Here is a 19473-nt window from a genome sequence, read left to right as displayed (position 1 = left end):
TAGTCCATAAAATTGCATTTATTTATGTATTACTCTCATTAATTTCACAATACAAATATTCCATTACGCTTGTCAATATATCAATTTACTATATCTCATTATCTTCTTTTGACCCAAAAAAAAAATATCTCATTATCTTTTTAGTTTTAATTTCATTACAGTTTTCGCATTAGCCATAATAATTTCTTACCTTTTTCTTCTTTTTTTTCTTCTCAATTTTACTAAAAGAAAAATTTACACGCATCCCTTCCCAACAACTTTTATGTGCTGATTCTTACACCCACTACATTTCAATGTTTCCTTATTGTTTATGTTTTTTTTATAGCTTATTCTTCATTATTGTAATCTATGCAAGCACTAATCTATATTATAGTAGAGAAATGTCAATTTTATCCACAAATTGTTTACTCATTTTCCCTAAATTATCCTCATGATTGTGAATTTTTCGACTATGGCTTTTAGCACAAATTTACGAGAATTTAGTCAAAGATTGAATGTTGTGGCTTATGTGTATGCATTGTACACAATTTACTCAAAGATTTTTAGTTGTCCTTAAGTTATTTTTTGAATAATAGTATGCTAGTAAAAAAAATTTACAACTCATTAAGAAAATAATTAGATTTTTTCTCAAGAACACAATAATTAGTTCCAAACGGAGAAAGAAAAGCAAAAAACCAAAAAGAAGGCAAGCATTAGTCTTAAATTAAGAGTGGACCCCAAATTTAACCTCAATAAATGTCATTTGTTTTTTTTTTTTAGAGCGAGTATCAAAACCAACCCCCCCACCCCCCAAACCGATGAAGTTTGAACCCGCCTCTAAACTTAAACCAACTCCCCCATCGGTGGGTTGAGTATGATAGTTTCATCTCTAGCAAAATTGAAACAAAATAAAAGGAAGAAAAAAAGGTAAGGAAAAAATCTTAAATCAAGAATGAGATCCATTAGGGATAATGTAATCAATTTAATGTAAAAAGGAGTGTAGAAGCCAATAAGAGAGTGAAATTAGCGCGAGCCTTTTTTTTTTTTTTTTAGAATTTTTTAGATAATCACGTCATGCGACGGATATATTCTAAAAGATACGACAATCAAGCAATTTCAAATCAAAGTAGGAAAGTAAATATGCCAATCAATTCAATCAAGAGAGTGGATGTATCAATCAATTTTTGGAAAAATTTCATGAATATTCAAATCCAATCTTTAATTTTCAATCATACGACTAATGAATGAACTCAAATCCTTGTCTAATCGAGTATTCCATCCGGACTTTTTCAATTGTATGGCAAGTTGCAAAATAAGAAAATTTCCTAATCAACTTGTATTTTAAAATAAATATATATCCACTTTTATAACAAGATAAATTCAAGTGAGGCAAGCCATAAATAAACAATTACCAAGATAGGAAACTATACCTCATATTGCAAAATTTTCTTTCCTAATTTGAATTGCACTGTTCTTGTGCTCCAAGCTTGCACCCTTCCGACCGGCTCGGCGGGGGATCGTCGGGGATGACCTTACCGTTGGCGTTGTTGCTGCGGAGACTTGAGGGGAACACCGGACCTTTCGCCGAAATCGCGAACAGCTTTGGTCCTCCTCGGTTTATTGTATCGATCGACGATCACAGCTGAGCGTGACTCCAAGCCGCAATGAAGGATCTCTTTTTTATAGGCAAAAGACCACTGGGGGTTTTCAAAAAGAAACAAAATCTTCTTTGCCCGTTTGAATGGTTAAGATATATTATGTTTTCTTATCCCTTTCGTATCTTACATGACCAAAATCAATATTCGAAGTTTTGAGAGTCACGAAGTAATCTGCCTCCACGTCCATGCAGTTTTACTTGCCACCAATTTCGGCTATTATTTAAGAATATAGAGCTCGGCCGAATTTCCAATGATCGTGGATTTAGTCCAATCAACTAAATTGAGCTCCATAACCGTCACCTTTAAATTCGTCCGTCCCTGGTCCGATTAAATGTAAATCCGATGTAATGCAATATGATGCTAAAAATAAATATGAAAAATGATATGATTATTCTTTTGGTGGGAATTAATTCCTGATTTTTATGAGAAATAAATGATTAAAAAAAATCAAAAATCAAATTTAGGTGTCAATATTGGTCTCACAATTTCGGTGTTTGATTGAAGCCTAAAAATGAACTAAATAATATTTCCATAGTTTGATTTTCTAAAAAATTACCAAAAAATACCAACTTTTAATTTTTTTTTTCTTCTTTTCTCTTTTCACAACATGCCACAAAAGAAGGAAAAAGGAAAGAAATAAAATTAAAAAATTAAAAAAAAGAAATGTGAAGGAGAAGTCCTAATCCTAATGTAATTGTGTCAATTTAATCCTAATTTTTTTTTTTGCTAGTTGAGTCCCAAACCTTTTGCAATTGTGTCAATTCAGTCTACTTTACCAGCAGACACTAACGTGGCATCGTCTGTGCTGCATGGATATTTTTTTAATAATAATTTTTATTTTTTCTCTTTCTTTTGTTTTTATTTCCTACTACTACTATGGCCGGTGAGGGCTTTGCTGGGCAAGGCTCGGCAAGCTCCGATGACCCTCGCCAGCCACAAATAGAAGAAAGAAGGAAGAAAAAAAAAGAGAAAAAAACTAAAAAAAATTAATTAAAAATAATAAGTAATTTAATTATTATAAAATATCAATAAAAATTGGCCACATTAGCATGGGTAATGCCACGTTAGTGCCAGCTTGCCAAATAGATTGAATTATCACAAATATTTAGAACTGAATTGGTAAAAAAAAAAATTAAGATTGAATTAGCACAATTGTAATAGATTTAGGACCGTTTACGTAATTTTCCCGAAAATTATTTTCTTTACTTTGAATGTGTTTTTCCGTTGACAAAAATATTTTCTTTTCTATTAGTTTATTTTCTGTGAATCAAACACGGAAAATTTAAAAAAAAAATAAAATAACTTCCTGAAAGTTATTCTCTGTAAAACTAACCTCGCTTTGTTCTGTAATTGGTCTCTTTCTTTTAACTTAGCTTAACGTGCGTCTCCTTTTCACAGTAATCCTAATACCAATTGATTATTTTCCCAATTGGATTTCTATTCCAATCCATAGAGTATAGACCCAATCAAATTTATATGAAGAATGTAAATCTTTCTAATTATGAATCAGACCGGCAATGAATTTAAGGCTGTGTACGAGGACCAACCCGTCTAAAGCCCACCCTTTGCCCAATTCAATCTAGTTGCATATGGAGTGATTATATGCTTCCCCCCCCTGTAAGCTGACATTGCATCGCTCCCGGAGACAAAAGTGAGACGACTTACGGTCGTGCTGGAGGCTCGACCCCAACCCATCATTGCCGGAGCATACATGTATATGCGCATCAGGACTTGCTGAGCGATCCGATGAAAGCTCGTCCACAACAAGTCGACTAGAGATTTCGTAACAGCTACGGTACGATGATGTTACGGTTAATCAGTCACATGAAGGGTGGTGCCTCGCCCTTAGTTCTCCTTTAACTTCGATCAAATTACAATTACAAGCACTCAAGAGCAACAGGGAAGAAAAGGCGGCATGGAACAAACTCTGCAAGATTTTGCTCTCCAATGCATTGGCAGGATGAGTGAACATTGAACAGATAAGCGTCGCCGGTTTCTTCCCGTGAACGGTGCGTAGTTGCCAATTACGACACATCAAAGACTCCAAAATTACAATCCTCTCCATCTCTCCTCAGCTGCACCTTGCAATCTCAAGTCTCGCTGTTCTGTCTGAGAAATTGGAGGTCCTTCATTTGGAGCTCTGCAGCCTCTTTAGGTAAGGGCTTCGCCTCCAGAAACGTAACTTCATTGCCTCCTTCGGCAACCTTTTTAGCCAAGTCGCTGATCATCATTTGTATCTGAGACTGCTTGACCGACGGGAAGACAACGCCGAGCATGGTTTGCAGAAGTCGCTCATCTTCCTTCTCAATTAGATCCTTACCAAAGCAACAGACATAAATGGCCTCCAGCGCCTTCTCCATGCGAATCTCCATGGGGATGCTTGGGGTTGACGTGTTTAGCTTTGCTCTTCTCTACAGAATGAATAAACTATGAGCAATGACTTGCATAATCAAAACAAAAGAAGCCCAGAGAGGGGTGAAACACCATGCCTCCTTGTATCAAATATGTCGACAGGAAAAAACAAACAAGAAGACAGTTGGAGCACCAAAGCTCATGTAGTAATAATCACGGACATTAAGTGGTCAGACAAACAGAAATCCTTCACCAAAAATTTCAGTATTGTGAAAGAATGGAAAGATTCGAACAATTTCAGCTCAACTCAATACTGTCTTGGCTCCAGAAAGGTTAACAGAGAAAAGAACCAGAGTGTGATTCAGTGGAGCAATCGCTTTAGGGATCGGTTAGCACAGTTTCAAGTACATGGTATGATTTACTAGAACCACAACAATGGCAGTAATCATGCCAAGAATGAGATCTTCACCGTATCTCCAATCTGTACTAACAGTCAAAAGAAGGAAATTTTATTTCCCACCAAATTAAACAAGATGTGCTGTTTCTTTATCAATGCATCTGCTCTTTTAGGATGCAGAATCATAATCCATCAGCTGACAACAGTCTGATAAAGAAACCATCTAAAATTGAGAAAACCCCACCTCTCTCGCCTCGTTCATCAAGGCGATGAAGTTCTGTTCTTCGAATTCGATATCGTTTGAAAGCCGCAGCCTGGCCACGCCTCCCAAAATATCCTCCGATTTGAGAAGACCAGCTCCGACAGCTGCTAACCAACAGCAAAGCAGAACATACAGGGGATCCCCTGCCTACCCAACAAGCCCCAGCTTAGGCTCAATACCATCATACCCAACAATCATGAAATACCATGGCACCAACAAAAAGAACACCAAAAATCCAAATACGAGCACAACTTTAAGACATGCGTCAGCATGGCGAAGTAATGTCATCAGTTACTCATTAGTCACATTCCCCTCGCTTTCCGCCTTGTTCACAGGTAAGACTATTCACACTTTCCATCACCCACCTGAATCAAGCTCACAAATTTAACGTTTCAGACTTCCATTACTTTACCAACTTTCACACGATAGCCTTTACCCGCGCATGAGCGTTCAGATGCAATAATTATACAAAGCCTCAGTCCAACAACCGAACTTATCATATAATCAGCTGCATGTACACGTTGTAGCCTGCTGATACCTCAACAACACATCGACAAAACCAATATGACATTCTATTACCAGTAAAAGATTCCGAACAGCATATACGCATGTTCAACGAAAACCTAGTTAGCTTTCATTACGAAACAGTGCACTTAGCACATAAAATCTCAATCCACACATCACATTCATCAATCTAAACGGCTGCCCGCTACATCCCTACCCGGAAAAACAACACTTTGAGCTGAAGACTAATCCACCGAATTCCAGGAGAAAATATAAATCAGCTTACCCGGCCGCGACGATCTTGAAACTCGTAGAAAGCTCGGGAATCAACAATGCTGGACTTCTTCCCGACCCGCCTCCTGAACTCTGCGAAATCGATGATGTCCCCACCGACTCCCCCTTCGTCGCTGAAAATCCGCGCTACGAGCCCAACGACGGGCAAAGAACCGATGACCTTGTTGGCGAAACCGGATATGGAGTCCCGGTTCTCCATGTAAGACTTAATCGGCCAGACCCCACGAGGGCCAATCGCTCTGGTCCCGTTCGCTCTTCTCGGGTTCCCGCAGATTTGGCGGAGGTAGAGGAGGGAAGGCGAGATGGGTTTGCAGAGGGATGTGCAGGGGTAGAGAGTGCGCGTGGATGTCACAACCACCATTGCTGAGCACAGTGGAAGTCAAAGCTCGTTTTGAGTGGGTAATATTGGCCTCTCGTTTGTATGCGTGCGTGCCGACGTGATTAATATGCAGAGATAGTGGCGATCAACAAGCGGGTCGGGCCGGGCCGGGCCTTCGGATCTGGCACAAATGTTTATCGGCCATTTTTTAATGTTAGACCGACCTACGGGCCTGCCCAAACCGAATGGGCCTAAGCCACTGGTTTGGACAGGTCTGGATACGGGCGGCTAGGCCCGTTCTGAAGATTCCAACGTTTTGTTTTGTTTGCGGAGGGGCTTGGACAACAAGTTAGGCCATCGTAGAGACCCGTGCAGTGCCGTAGCTAGCGCGTTACGTATCCCCTTAAGAGAGTACGTCGGAAAGAATGAAACGGAACTGACGGGATCCTGCCCTAATGAGGTTCTTCTCTTTGTATCGAATTAAACGACATGCTCCACAGCTTTTTCTTAAACTGTTAGCTTTCTAATCATCCAATTGCTAATGTACTAGGGATTTGAATTTTCGTCGTGCAATCTCATTTCATGACTATCATGAGGAGGGACAATTGTTTTCTTCTTTCTTTCTCTCTTTTTTTTGCAAGAACCGTAAATCGGGGGCTAGCTCCCATAATTGACTGGCGGTGGTATACAATACAAGGCTCGGGGAGCGAGATCACCGCCATACGGCCGACCAGCGATCATTAGCAGTTCCAGCTTTCATGCCGGCAAGTTGCGAAGAATTACAGGCCGAGATATCGACTGCGAGATAATCGAACACGTGAGCTTGTTTCCGCACTGCCGTCTCTGCACATTTCTTTCGTCCTCCCAACGCTTAATGGGATCGAACCACATGGATAGCTCGTGGGGCTTTCTTTCCATGTAATGGCCATGGTCGTCTCGTCACGACCACACACGAGAACGCTACTAGGCTTAGGGAGATTCACCCGCCCGTGACCCCACTTTTCATGTGGAGGTCTCCAAGAGAGGCTAGCCTCTTCTTTTGATGCCGCGTTTGAAGTCAAAAAGTGCAGGCTGTCCTTCACATGCATGGCATAGCCATAGGCATTGAACCGCTCTGAGCAGCAAACCCTAGTTTGATCATCTGTGCTAGTGTGGATTAAGGTCAATCTACAAATTGCATATTGATGAACTAAGCAACCCCAATCTGGTGGGGGAAAGAACACCATCTGTTTGAGCATATGGTCTGGTTTGTTCTCGGTCCTAACGAATATTAGGATTAGGCGCACAAACCGCAGAGAAGTATAGAGTAAAAGCAAGAAAAAAGAAATCGGGACACGGCTTCATCATTAAAACTAGGCTACATCCAGTGAAGCATTTCACTATAATTAACACTTTCCAAATCTCTATTACAACTCTCAATTACAAGAGAAAAACATCATTTATAAGTAGTAGTTATTGATAAGCTCAAGCTCAAACTACCAAAAAATTACGCGTTCAAACTATAAAAGCCATTTGACGTCCGGGGGCTGTCCCCTACAACTCTTATCGAGGCGCCTACCCTAAACCCATGCCCGCTCATCGGAAAGCGGGATCATTTCCTCTCGATGAGAGATTATGAATCAAACCCCGACAATAAAGACCTTTCAAGTATAGTGTGGATCAATAAAATTAAATCAAAGCGCTACCAATTAAGATGGAGGGAATAAAGCTTCCATAATCATTGCCGGAACTAAAAAGGTGATTTGTCCCTGTTTTCATTTGCTCTTTTCCATGTCCAACCTTCCCCAAGTAATGCCATCTCTTTTCCTCCTTTCTTGTTTTTCCGCTGGAGTAACTTGCACCTTCCTTTCGTATTGTGCTTGGTGCAATTGCTGAAGCAATCAAATCAAGCAACTTCCCCAAATTAGCAAAACGCAAGCATTCGATGCTCTTTGCCTCGCCTCGTCTCCTGGGTCGGTGAAATAACTACTACATGTACACTCGTGCGGTCACGTGTAAGCAGGCATGACGATATTTGCAAATTGGACCGGTTATATTGGCTCGGTATTTTCGATTGGACTGTGGATGTGTTCGGCATGAGGTGGAAGACAAAGTAGAGCAATACATCACCAGGAAAACATATCATGCAGATCTTACATGAGTAGGATATGGTTCTACTATTCACTCCAATTAACTCTTTTTCTAAATTGAATCGTGAGCTTAAAGCTCCTGATGATGGCCCGGCCATGAGTTGCTGCAAGCATGATTCGGTCGGGCTCATGCATTGGAAAATGGCTGGAAAATCATCGGCCATCACATAGGCAAACGCTTTTTGCGTCCAAGAGTTGGCCCTTCCCCAGTAGAACTCGCTCGCTAAAAATTTTAGGGTTCCCAAACTCTTTGATCATTCTGGTCTTTACAAACGCTTCGAATTTGGTTACCATGCCGCGTCATAAGACAAGAAAAGTTTCCTAGCTTGCGACGCATGCGTCTTGTACCGAGCCGCACGAAGCTTCAGGACGGCACAACCTTGTGCCGTAGAAAGTCTCGAAATAGAAACGAGCAGGTTCACATGTCGTGCTCATCTTCCTCATTGGCTTTCGAAGACATAACTGGACAAGATCCAAACCCTAGACAGCTCTTTTCAAGATTTTTGTGATCACTGACAGAGAGAAGAGAGAAAGCATTGAGGCCAGCATAGACCCACCTAAATAGTAGGGTGTCTTGCATCATATGAACGATCACATGGAGCCTGGATCGACGAAGGGATGCGACCATCTTTCACGAATTGCATCCGTTGGATCAATTTTCCTATGAAATTTACTGCGGTCGTGCAGACACTGTCACTTCTGATACTTCTTCCCATTCCAAATATCAGTAGTCAGGATGAATATTACTCTTCATGTTGGCAAAGTATCTACTTGTTCACACCACACCATTCAATCTAAAAGTCTTTTTGGTGCCATAACTCGTAAGTAATTTCTCAAAATGACAAAGGAAAAAAAAAGGGTTTGCTTATAAAGAAAAAGTAGTAGCTCTTTCGTTTGTCTAGTAAGTTCTTTATTGCGGTAAATTTACTAATATTAGTAGACATTTTACAAAAAAAAAAAAAGCGACTAGTGCAGAAAATCACTTGAAAAATTGAGGAAAATTACCAAGAAAATCGTAAACATATTGTGATAGTGTCGATTCGGTCCTAAACCTTTTGCATTTATATCGATTCAGTCCATCCATCAAACTTTGGCCGGCCGATCCCTAAGTCAGAGGCGTGGATCGGAGGAAGAAGGAGAAGAAAAAAAAATTAAAAAAGAAATAAAATTAAAAATTTAAAAATATTAAAATTATCACATCGGCATCGACCGCTCAAAGTTGATCGGAATGACTGAATTAACACAAATGCAAAAGGTCTAAAACTCTATTGAAAAAAATTAATACTAAATTGACATAATTATAATGGATTTAAGAATTTTTTAATAATATCCTCGAAAAATTGTCGCTGAAATCTTGTGACGGGCACTAAATTGACATGTTAAACAATGTGATAGATTGTTATTGAGTATTACCAACGGCCCGTTTGCCTAAATATCCCCGTCGCTATCAGCAACATCATTCATTTAGTATACTAATATGATGCCAAATGAAGTGAAAAATTTTTGATATCCTCGGCCGTGACAATGGAGAGATACGAGACTTAGTTTCACGGATGGGACCATCTTGGTCCGTAACTTGTTAGCTATGCCAATTGATTTATCCTTGCAGACGATAGATACGTTGGAAACTTTTTAATATCAACTTTCAAGGATCATCGGCAATGGTGATCCATCCCTGTTTTACCATTTTCGCTTTATGAGAAAGGGGTAGTGAACCCAACTACCTTTCGCAACCTCCCCTGCTTTCAACGGCTGCCGCTTGCTGGTACCATCGACGGCAGGAAAGGACACACCCCGATGTCTGAAAGGGACTGGCTTCTCCTACAGAACAAAAATAAATGAACAGTTTGAGAAAAAATATGAAAAGGTACACTGACCGTGATCCTCTCAAAGACCAACAAGAAGCACGAGAGAGAGAGAGAGAGAGGTGGGTCAGAAAAACACGTCGTGTTCAGGCAAAATCCATGTGCCCACATGGATGATAGACATGGAGAAGAGAGAGAGAGAGAGAGAGATAATAAGGGAGAGTCTGTGTGTTGTGTGTGTCTGCGCTGTAGATGGAGCAGCAGCAGGAGGAAAAGAAAGAGAGTATTTGGAAAACCCAAGCTAAATCCTAATAATTATAGTCATAACCATCATCATCATCAACAATCTGTTGCAGCATCAGCAGTACGAAAAGCACTTGCACACACACCCAAAGAGGCGCGCGCACAAGCGACACACTCCCCACACACCCACCTGCATTAAACTCTGCTCTCGTCTCTTCGGCATTACCAGAGAGGGACAGAGAGGGGGTTGCAGAGGGCGAAGATGAAGGAGAAGGGAGAGAGTGGGGGAGGGTACGTGAGAGCAGATCAGATAGATCTGAAGAGCCTGGACGAGCAACTTCAGAGGCACCTGAGCAGAGCATGGACAATGGAGAAGAACAAGAACGCCGATACCAACAGCGCCAACAGCGACGGCAGACAAGAGAACGATGTATTGGCGATGAGGCCCGCGAACGGCGGTGGCGGGAGTCGCGCCGCCACCAGGCAGGAGTGGGAGATTGACCCGTCCAAGCTCGTAATCAAGGGCGTCATCGCTCGCGGCACTTTCGGCACTGTTCATCGTGGCATTTACGACGGCCAAGACGTCGCTGGTATTCGAAACATTCCTTACTTTCTTTCTTTGTGGATGTGGCTCTTTTGCTGGTTTTGAGCTTCTCTTTCGGAAAAAAATGATTCCTTTTTTTGAAGAAAGAACATCCATTACTGTTTAGTTCCCATTATGGAGACTTGGAATTTTTCTCTTAGCTCAGATGATACGGGGTTGTTCATCTTCGTTGACTCTCTGATTAGTGCTGAGAGTGCAAGTTTTAGCTCTGTGTTTGAAACCTCAACAAAGGAACATTCTCTTAGGAGTGATGCGATGGTTTTTGCCACCTTCGAGTGAGCTGTGACCGAGAGATTTCTTCCAATTTCAGGTCATAAGCCTTTCCTTTTCATTTTTCTCCCATCATCCTTAACGTTTCCAAACTTCATGTGCTTACTCCAGCAGCTACAAGCTTCATTTCTGCAGTTCATCGAGAATAATCGCTGGGAAAAGATCTTTTCTTTCTCTCCTGCATCTTGCTGCAAAAATCATTCATGAGTGGTCTGTAGTGGTTAGCTTTATTATCCGTGACTCACGAGATTTTCTTGAGTGGGGCAGTTGGGTGCATTAATTGCATTATTTTTCCCCTTCTTTTCCCCCGTTATTAATGTGTTCTGATGGTAACTGATGTCTCATCGCTTCGCTCCTTGGATAAAAAAATGATCGTCTAAAAAGTTGAGGTGACTAAACTGAAATTGTTTCCGGGTTTTGCTCCCAAATGCAAATTTGACTGCCCTTATCAAACCTTGCAACACCATGGCTCCTTTCACATCAGTGAAACTGATTCAAGCAACTACACTTAATCTCCAGCTTGAATACATACTAGGAGCATGGGTGTTCTGTAAATTTAGATATTTTTGCACAGCCAGTGATCTCTGCTTATCTAGTAATTGTCACTTGGAAACTATGGATTAGCTTATATCTTGCGACGAGGTGTGGGATTATATTCCAAACCAACTGTAAACGAAAACCATAATATCAATGCTGTTGCTTAACTCTGGATACTGAGCTTCTTTCTGCACTGCGCCTGTATAAAAGATGATGCATGTCCGATTGAATTACCTGCTCTGCGATTATGCTGACTTCGCTGTACATGAATGACCTTTACTCTTTTCCTTTATGCCTAGTCAAACTTCTTGACTGGGGGAAGAGGGACACAGATCAGAGGCTGAAATAGCTTCCCTCAGAGCGGCATTTACACAAGAAGTTGCTGTTTGGCACAAGCTGGAGCATCCAAATGTGACTAAGGTAGTATTTGGTCATTCATTCTATCACTTTCCCTGGATAACCGGCTCTAGGACAACGATCACGATTTTTCTAAACAAGGCAGTGCATTGGATCTGTTCTTCTCCTTCATTTCTGGATTGGGAGGAACCACAAATCTTATGATAGTGCAGCACAAGTTGTAAGAGATAAAACATGTTGTAACTCCTCTTGATTATTGAACACTTCATGGATTACTGACGCAAGTCTATCGCGGATACTTTTTCTTTTTGGTCAGAAGGCTAATGATACTGGTTAGCTATGACCATGTTCATACTTCTCTTGGAAGTACAGTCCACATGCTTTCAAGATGGGTTGTGACTAGCTAGTGTTAGGTTTAGATTCATCTCTCACTGGATAATTGTGTGAACCCAAAATAAGCTTATTGCTTGCCGCAATTTGGGTCTTGTGACAGTGGTAGTATACATGGTGGGAACATGGGCCTCCAAGCTCCTATTTAGCATTGCTCACTTTTGTATAGCTGCTATGTTATGTTGGGAGCTCACAGTTATGTTGTGAGAACATCCGAAATGAGTTGAGTTGAGACTCAGTCAATTGACTATATTTGAGTACTATTTAAAATGCAATCCACATGAACTGTGGTCATGTTATGACGTCCCTCCTCTCCTTCATTTCACCTCTTGAAAAATTTTGATCTTCCCAAATAAGATTCCTCAAATCTTGCTCAAGTTTTTGTGGTGGACGGTATATGTTGATGAATACTTGCTGAGACCTTTATTATGAATGAAATATGTCAATTTTTGAATCCTTTGAAAGAAGTCCAACAAATCATGTACTCAATGCTGCTTTCTCTCATTTATTCCCTTTGGCAGTTCATAGGGGCGACCATGGGCACATCAGATTTACATATACAAACAGAGAATGGTCATATTGGCATGCCAAGCAACTTTTGTTGTGTTGTTGTGGAGTATTGTCCTGGGGGTGCTCTAAAATCTTATCTCATCAAGAACCGAAGGAAGAAACTGGCTTTCAAAGTAGTCATCCAAATGGCTCTTGATCTTGCACGAGGGTTGAGATCTTATGCTCTTTTATCTTTTGGATCAGATCTTTGGAGTTAAACTGTTTAAGTATATCCAGTTTGTGTGCAGTTTCGTATATTTGTTAAACTGTTTTGGTTTCATTTAATTGCTTTTGCAGGTTGAGCTATCTGCACTCCAAGAAAATTGTGCACAGAGATGTCAAGACTGAAAACATGCTCTTGGACAAGACACGCACTGTTAAAATAGCGGATTTTGGAGTTGCTCGGATTGAGGCTTCCAATCCTCATGACATGACTGGTGAGACGGGAACTCTTGGTTACATGGCTCCAGAGGTCTCTCTCTCTCTCTCTCTCTCTCTCTCTCTCTCTCCTTTCTCTCTCTCTCTCAGCGATATGAAGCATATTCTGCCCAAGTGTTTCTTTTGAATTATAACTTGTGTTTAAATGCTTTGGAAGGCACTTTTAATAGATAGTACATGCATGAGTTTATACAGACCCGAAGGCTCTCCGTACCTCGATTTGACCTGTTCTTGGGATGGTGGTTTGCTTGTATAAATGGAATCATAGCTAACCACATCAGAATCCTCAGCGGTTTCTTCCTTCTTTTCTCTGTTCCACTGGTTGCAGTTTCTCTGGTTGAGTCTCCATAATCCTGGATCTTCTAGTTCGATTTTCAAGCCCGCGCACCATCGCGGCAAATATTTGTCGTTCATTTTTCTGGCAGGAGGGAAAAAGGGAAGAACTAAGCTTGGGATAGGAAATGCTGCTACAGATGCCGAGCGCTTCTATAGTTGACCGATGCACATTAAGCTTCCAACTATTAGTCAACTAATTTAGCTATTGCTAGCTCCAGTTTGTGTCTTGTTTGCTTTGTTCAACTCTTTGGAAGCACTCACATCTAATCCATAATTTGTGACTTTTGACTTGGCAGGTTCTCAATGGTAGCCCTTATAACAGAAAGTGTGATGTATATAGCTTTGGTATTTGCTTGTGGGAAATATACTGTTGTGATATGCCATATCCTGATCTCAGCTTCTCCGAAGTGACATCAGCTGTTGTCCGTCAGGTCAGTGCTATGTAATGTTACTTAATAGATTAGACAGATACAGATTCTTGCCTTCTCTGCTTGCTATTAGCTTGCACTTTGTAATACAGAGACATGGACACTGCCATTACGAACAAGAAGAGGTGATTTGAATAACCATGGTTTAAGATTGGCAAATTCAGACAGGAACCCCTAATTTCTGGACCCATTAAAATATTTCCCCTGCTGTTTCTTAAAGACGCCTACTCCAATTTTGATCTACTCGGTCTTCTCCTGCTGATTTGGACAAATGTAGCATTTTTAGATCCAAAGAGGAGAACTCTTAAAGCTTTTTCATGGATCAACAGAATTTGAGGCCGGAGATCCCACGTTGTTGTCCGAGCTCGCTTGCGAATGTCATGAAACGCTGCTGGGATGCTAATCCTGACAAGAGGCCCAAAATGGATGAGGTGGTAGCCATGTTGGAGGCCATCGACACCTCGAAAGGAGGAGGTATGATCCCTCTCGATCACCCGCAGGGTTGCTTCTGTTTCCGCAGATACCGAGGTCCTTGAATGGTGTGGGTGCAGCCATGCCTGAGTTCAGGGACAGTCACAGGTTCTCAGGAGAACATCTGGAACTTCATCTGTATGTAATAGAATCAAAGAGAGGGAAGTGCATGGCCTGAGGGCATTTGGTTGGAGGCTTAGATATCATGTTCTTATGTTTCTTTTTCTCTTTCCTTTTGGGTTAATTTTGTTTTAAGTAGGTCAAGAGTTCTATGTTTTTTCTTAGTTATGGATCCTGTAAAGCTTGATCTGCTCTTCCTCACTATCACTTTCCATTGGAGGTGCAAACTGACAGTATATATTGTTATGGGCAATAAAGAAAAACATTTATTGTCCCAAAACCTTCTGGCTTTCATGTGTTCATGATATTTACTAGGATGTGCCAACTTCTGCCTGGGGCTCATGGTTCGAGATGTGAAACAACTTGCTGTTGGACATCACCTCATGTCCAGAGCAAAAAGGTCAGAGACTCTTGAGGCAAGTTTAGTACAGAGAAAGAGACTGGGAAAATTATCAAAAAAAAAATCCTAATTTATTATAATTATGTCAATTTAATTTTAATTTTTTTATAGCAATTCCATCCTAATTAAATACATCTTTTGTATTTGTGTCAATTCAATTCACTCGGCCAACTTTTCTTGACGGACGCAAGTTTTAATAATTTTTTATTTCCTTCTTATTTTTAATTACTTTTCGCCAATTCGATTGGCAATTGATTGGAGGAAGAAATATAAGGAAAAAAAAACAAAGAAAATATTTGAAAAAAATTAAATTGTTGTAAAAAATTGCCACATTAGCATTGAATGGCAAAAGTTGGCCAAATAAACTGAATTGGCATAAATGCAAAAGATATATTTAATTAGGACTGAATTGGTAAATAATAAAAGTTTAGGACTAAATTGATATAGATTTATGACCATGGCCAAACTAGTCCATAAAAACGAAAGTTGATAGAAATATCGAAAAATCTAAGGAATGTGAAGCTGAACAAGATTGTCCCAGCTTATTTTATCAGATCAAATCAATCTAGATAATCTCACAAGATTTCAAAAGAATGAATAAGTCTGTCCCGACATATGTCGGAATATGAGGGAATTTCATTGCAACTATGCTGCAACCGGAGTTCCAGGATTCATACCCTGTTCAACAGTGAGAAGAAGAAAGCTTGCCAGTGTCATCCAGTAATTCGTTCTACGTACTGTATTCCACTAGATTGTGACTCATGTCAACTTTCACTAATAGATCTGAATTTGGTCTCGATGCAATCCCAACAAAGAATACATTCTCAATGTGGATAAGACATTTATCTCTCATAAATGACAAGAATCAGGCAAAGAACAATTAGCCTTAAACGACTTCATGTCGGAGTCATCCAAGCTCACATGGAAAGTGTCCAAACGGACGATATTGGAAAAAGAAGAGAAAAGGAAGAACCCTAGCCAGCAATCTTGTAGCTGGGATTTGCCAGATTATCCAGGCCCGAGACGACTTGCACCGACTCTATGACATCACCAACCTTAAGATCTGCTAAGTAATCCTCATTTTCTGTCACATAACCGAAAACCGCGTACCGCCCATCCAATATATTCGCGTTACTAGGGGTCAGTTCACTTTCCTTTAGCAGCCAAAATACCTGACTTGATGCGGAATTGTTCTCAAACTCCTGTCAAGTGAGAAATTACACAGAACATAAATTCTCTGAAATCCATCTGACTTTATCAGAATGACCAAACGGTAGAGCAAAGCCATGTAAAGCTAGTAAATCTTACATCTCTGGCCATGGCCATTGTCCCAAATGCATTAAATGGAAGCTTTGTTTGAGCCTTGTAAAGGCCAAGCTCCTATAAGATGAAAAGCATCGAGTTACAACAGTTGGATAATTAGCCAAATATTTCATCTCAACGACTACTTCAAATTGAGTGACGGTTCCCCAAGTCAAATGCAGTGGGACAACCACTCACTGTTTACATTACACTGTACTGCAACAGAGGTTTGCTCATGCAAGAGGCATGCGAGGTCGTTCTCTTGCTCACTTCAAGAAGTCTTACATTCCTTTATTCTCAAGTAAACCAATATTTCTTCAGCCCGTTGATCAATAAGATTCACACGGGGAGAAAAACAGCCAAGCCATATAGGGGTGCTTTCTCATTCCTTCACTCTCATTCCTTTTGCTATGAACTTTTCACAGATAGAGAGACTTACTTCAAGTGTCGCTCCATATACTGGCGCTTTCTCCCCATCCACCATGATCTCCAAAGGTATTGTACGGGTTTTCTCAGTGCTAGGATCAATAAAACCCTCAGCAGGACCTTGGGGATCACCTGTCTGAACAACAAATCCATCGGCTGGAGGAAAAGAAAAAGTCTTACATCAGCCTCTATAAGAACAGATTATCCAAGGAAAATTGATATGTCTCCTAGCTACAGATTGTTAATTATCCTAGCTAATACATTTGCTGCTGCTAGATCTTAAGCTAGTCTCAAGGGTAGTGCGGTTCTCCTGAACATGTTGCCAGTCCAAAGAAGGATGAAGCTAACTGGGATGTAAGCAACAGTGAGGATAATAAATTTTTCTTGTGACAATATCCATCTAAGTTGAATCAGAAAGCAGTGCGTTCAACAGTAGTTCCTAAAGGCTTTGTTTTCCCCCCTTTGGTGAACGATTAAATAGAAGACTGGAAGGCTATAGTCTACCTCTCTGGATTTCCATGCCATCGTAGAAGTGCCTCTCTACCAAATCCACGAAATTCCCAGCAGTGACAGGTGCATTGTAACCATCTAAGACTATTCGAAACACACACTCCTCCAGGTTGGGATTGTCCTTGACCTTGACCTTCATATCCACGGCAGCCCTACCTTTCAAGAGAGGCATATTCTTGTATTCTTCAGGAACTTCATAAGGGAAGCCATCCACCATATCCTCTTCAACACTGCAGAAACCCAATGCCCCAGGAAGATCTCAGCTGCAGTCAATGACAAGGGTGTCTATGAGAAGGATTTACCTCTTTAGTGGATTAATTTCACATGATCCTTCCATCTTTCAAGCTAACATAGCAATATTGACATTCTTTTGCTTTATCTGGTAAATACTAGATATATTAAGGCAAAACATAGCAATATTGACATTATTTTGCTTTATTAGGTAAAGAATGGATATACTAAGGCCCACGAGTGCCTATGTATCAATAAACCTTAAAAAATAGAACAGAAAAAAAAAAAAAAAACAGAGACTCAACAACTATGAGTACGCTGCCATTAAAAATCAAGATCAGGTTCATCATCCGTTCAGATTAGCAAGATTCAAATTTTTATCTGGTGAACTTACTGTGCACACAAGCTGCGCAAACTCTAAGAATTTCTTCTTCTAGGACGGACTATTGATGTAGATCAATCTTCTTCATCTTCTCATCAACTAATACTCGACTTTGCCCAACAAGAGAAAACGTGAAGATGTGAAGGATGGCATATTGTTTAACTCACCCTCCAACATAGTTAAGCAGTTCCTTCTGTTTGCCTGCTACAGCATCTCTATTTCTATCCTCCACAATTTGTTGGAGCTCATCCATTCCAGCTTCCAGCTTGTCAAGCAACTCCACTCCATGGTCCTTCTTTGACTCAGCTAAGCCAGATACAATCAAATTTCTACCTTGCTTGAGCGCTCGAGATGCTTGCCTCACATTCTATAATTTTCATAGCAAATTTATAATCAATAATATTCATTTCAAGGTCTTCTAGAACTGAGAACTGAAGAAACAAAATAAACTTTGCAAACTGCCAAGTAAAATCAAAATGAAGTCTTGCTTTGGTATCTTACTCTCTCCACGGAGTCGAGTGCCTTGAGACCCGCAACCTTGAGACTATCCGTGATGTCCTCGAGAGGCTTCTGAACTTCCCTTATGGCCTTATTATTAATGGGAAGAGCATATCTTAGCAAAGCCTCAGGGTCTTTAATCGGTGGGCCAGATATTAGGACAGAAAGATTAGGCAAAGCAGGACTAGCAGCATAAGCATTGCCCGTAGACATATCCAAAGAAGGCACTCCCGTGACCAATCCAACGGCCAAAGCGATAGATATCGCACATTCTCTCAAGGAAAATGATCTCCCTTCCTGCTCAAAATTTCAAAACCTTTTTTTAGTGAAACCAGCATAAGACATTGGATTCTCAAAGGGAGTTGCAGAAATTAACGAATATGAGACCTTCTTTTGAAGTAACTAGATTACAGCCAGCAATTATTCATTTCCGACCGGCGCTTTTCCCAAATCCATGAACACGATCCAATCTAAGTACCAACATTGTAACATAACCCAACCGGTGCCAGCAAACAGATTGGAGGTCAAAATGCCACAGTTACCAGGTGGTAAATGTCGAACGTGCGTCCTACGAAGACTACTACGTGAAAAATTCAAAACGTCAAAAAGCAACGATCTTTTATCGAACCCACCTCTCTGTTCTGATGAATTTGCCATTGGCCACGACCGCTTGGGCTAGAAGAACACCGGGGCACAAACTGCCTGACCGACGCGACATTGTTGGTCTGTGTACTCAAATGGACGAAACAATTTGTGGGTAGTTTTGAGCCAATCCGCTTCGAGCTGATGAGGGAAGAGCAGGAGTGGTGGTAGTGGCAGGATATGATTGCTGCCATGAGAGAGCGTGCAGAAGAAAAGAGCTTCCAAGGTTGCTATAAAGACATGGAAATTGGGTGTTTCCAGAAGAAACAAGAGACGAAATTACTACAGGAGATGAGGGAAGCCAATGAAGATAAGGCTTCTGGGTCGGTCTGAGAGGAGGAAGATATTCCAAAGCCGAGATGCCGCGAGAGAGAGAGAGAGAGAGAGAAATCCTGTCGCTATGGATAAGATGATGACTCGTCTGGGATTTTGGGGATAGCTGAATAATTTTGGAACGTTATATTAGATTAAAAACAATTAATTAGTAGGTTTGCAAAGTTTGACTTTTGGCTTAAACCTGTTGTTATTAGGGATATCGTCGGGCCAAATTTTGGGCCGGTCCAAAACTAAACAGTACCTAGCTCGACCTGGCCTAAGCCGGCCCGAGCCTAAATTACATATGCCTCAACTCTTCGGGTTG

At 40.8% G+C, this 19473-nt stretch overlaps 3 protein-coding genes across 4 annotated transcripts; 1 reads left to right on the top strand and 2 right to left on the bottom strand.

The window, feature by feature from the left end:
- Positions 1–3449: 3449 nt before the first annotated feature.
- On the bottom strand, positions 3450–5846 carry LOC115757475 (photosystem I assembly factor PSA3, chloroplastic). Of its 2 annotated transcripts, XM_030697713.2 has the most exons (3): positions 5439–5846; positions 4631–4795; positions 3450–4048 (listed from the first exon to the last, which is right to left on the bottom strand). In XM_030697713.2, exons 1-3 carry the CDS (start codon positions 5805–5807, stop codon positions 3728–3730), a joined length of 855 nt encoding a protein of 284 aa, XP_030553573.2. In that variant the 5' UTR covers positions 5808–5846; the 3' UTR covers positions 3450–3727. The 2 variants fall into 2 exon arrangements, with proteins under 2 accessions (XP_030553573.2, XP_048128758.1); XM_048272801.1 differs by lacking the exon at positions 4631–4795.
- A 3975-nt stretch (positions 5847–9821) lies between these two features.
- Positions 9822–14722, top strand: LOC115757474 (serine/threonine-protein kinase STY13). Its single transcript, XM_030697712.2, is given in 7 exon segments — positions 9822–10532; positions 11653–11667; positions 11670–11773; positions 12622–12818; positions 12947–13121; positions 13720–13854; positions 14181–14722. Coding segments are annotated over 7 exon segments (1161 nt in total). The 5' UTR covers positions 9822–10204; the 3' UTR covers positions 14388–14722.
- Positions 14723–15603: 881 nt separating this feature from the next.
- On the bottom strand, positions 15604–19229 carry LOC115757472 (peptidyl-prolyl cis-trans isomerase CYP38, chloroplastic). The gene is made up of 7 exons (XM_030697710.2): positions 18824–19229; positions 18195–18488; positions 17861–18060; positions 17075–17310; positions 16584–16726; positions 16151–16222; positions 15604–16044 (listed from the first exon to the last, which is right to left on the bottom strand). Exons 1-7 carry the CDS (start codon positions 19025–19027, stop codon positions 15817–15819), a joined length of 1377 nt encoding a protein of 458 aa, XP_030553570.1. The 5' UTR covers positions 19028–19229; the 3' UTR covers positions 15604–15816.
- Between the last annotated feature and the right edge of the window lie 244 nt (positions 19230–19473).

This window comes from Rhodamnia argentea, chromosome 11, assembly GCF_020921035.1.
Source record: "Rhodamnia argentea isolate NSW1041297 chromosome 11, ASM2092103v1, whole genome shotgun sequence".
Lineage (NCBI taxonomy): Eukaryota > Viridiplantae > Streptophyta > Magnoliopsida > Myrtales > Myrtaceae > Rhodamnia > Rhodamnia argentea.
Note: the sequence above shows the minus strand (reverse complement) of the source record. Positions and strands in the feature narration are given on the sequence as shown.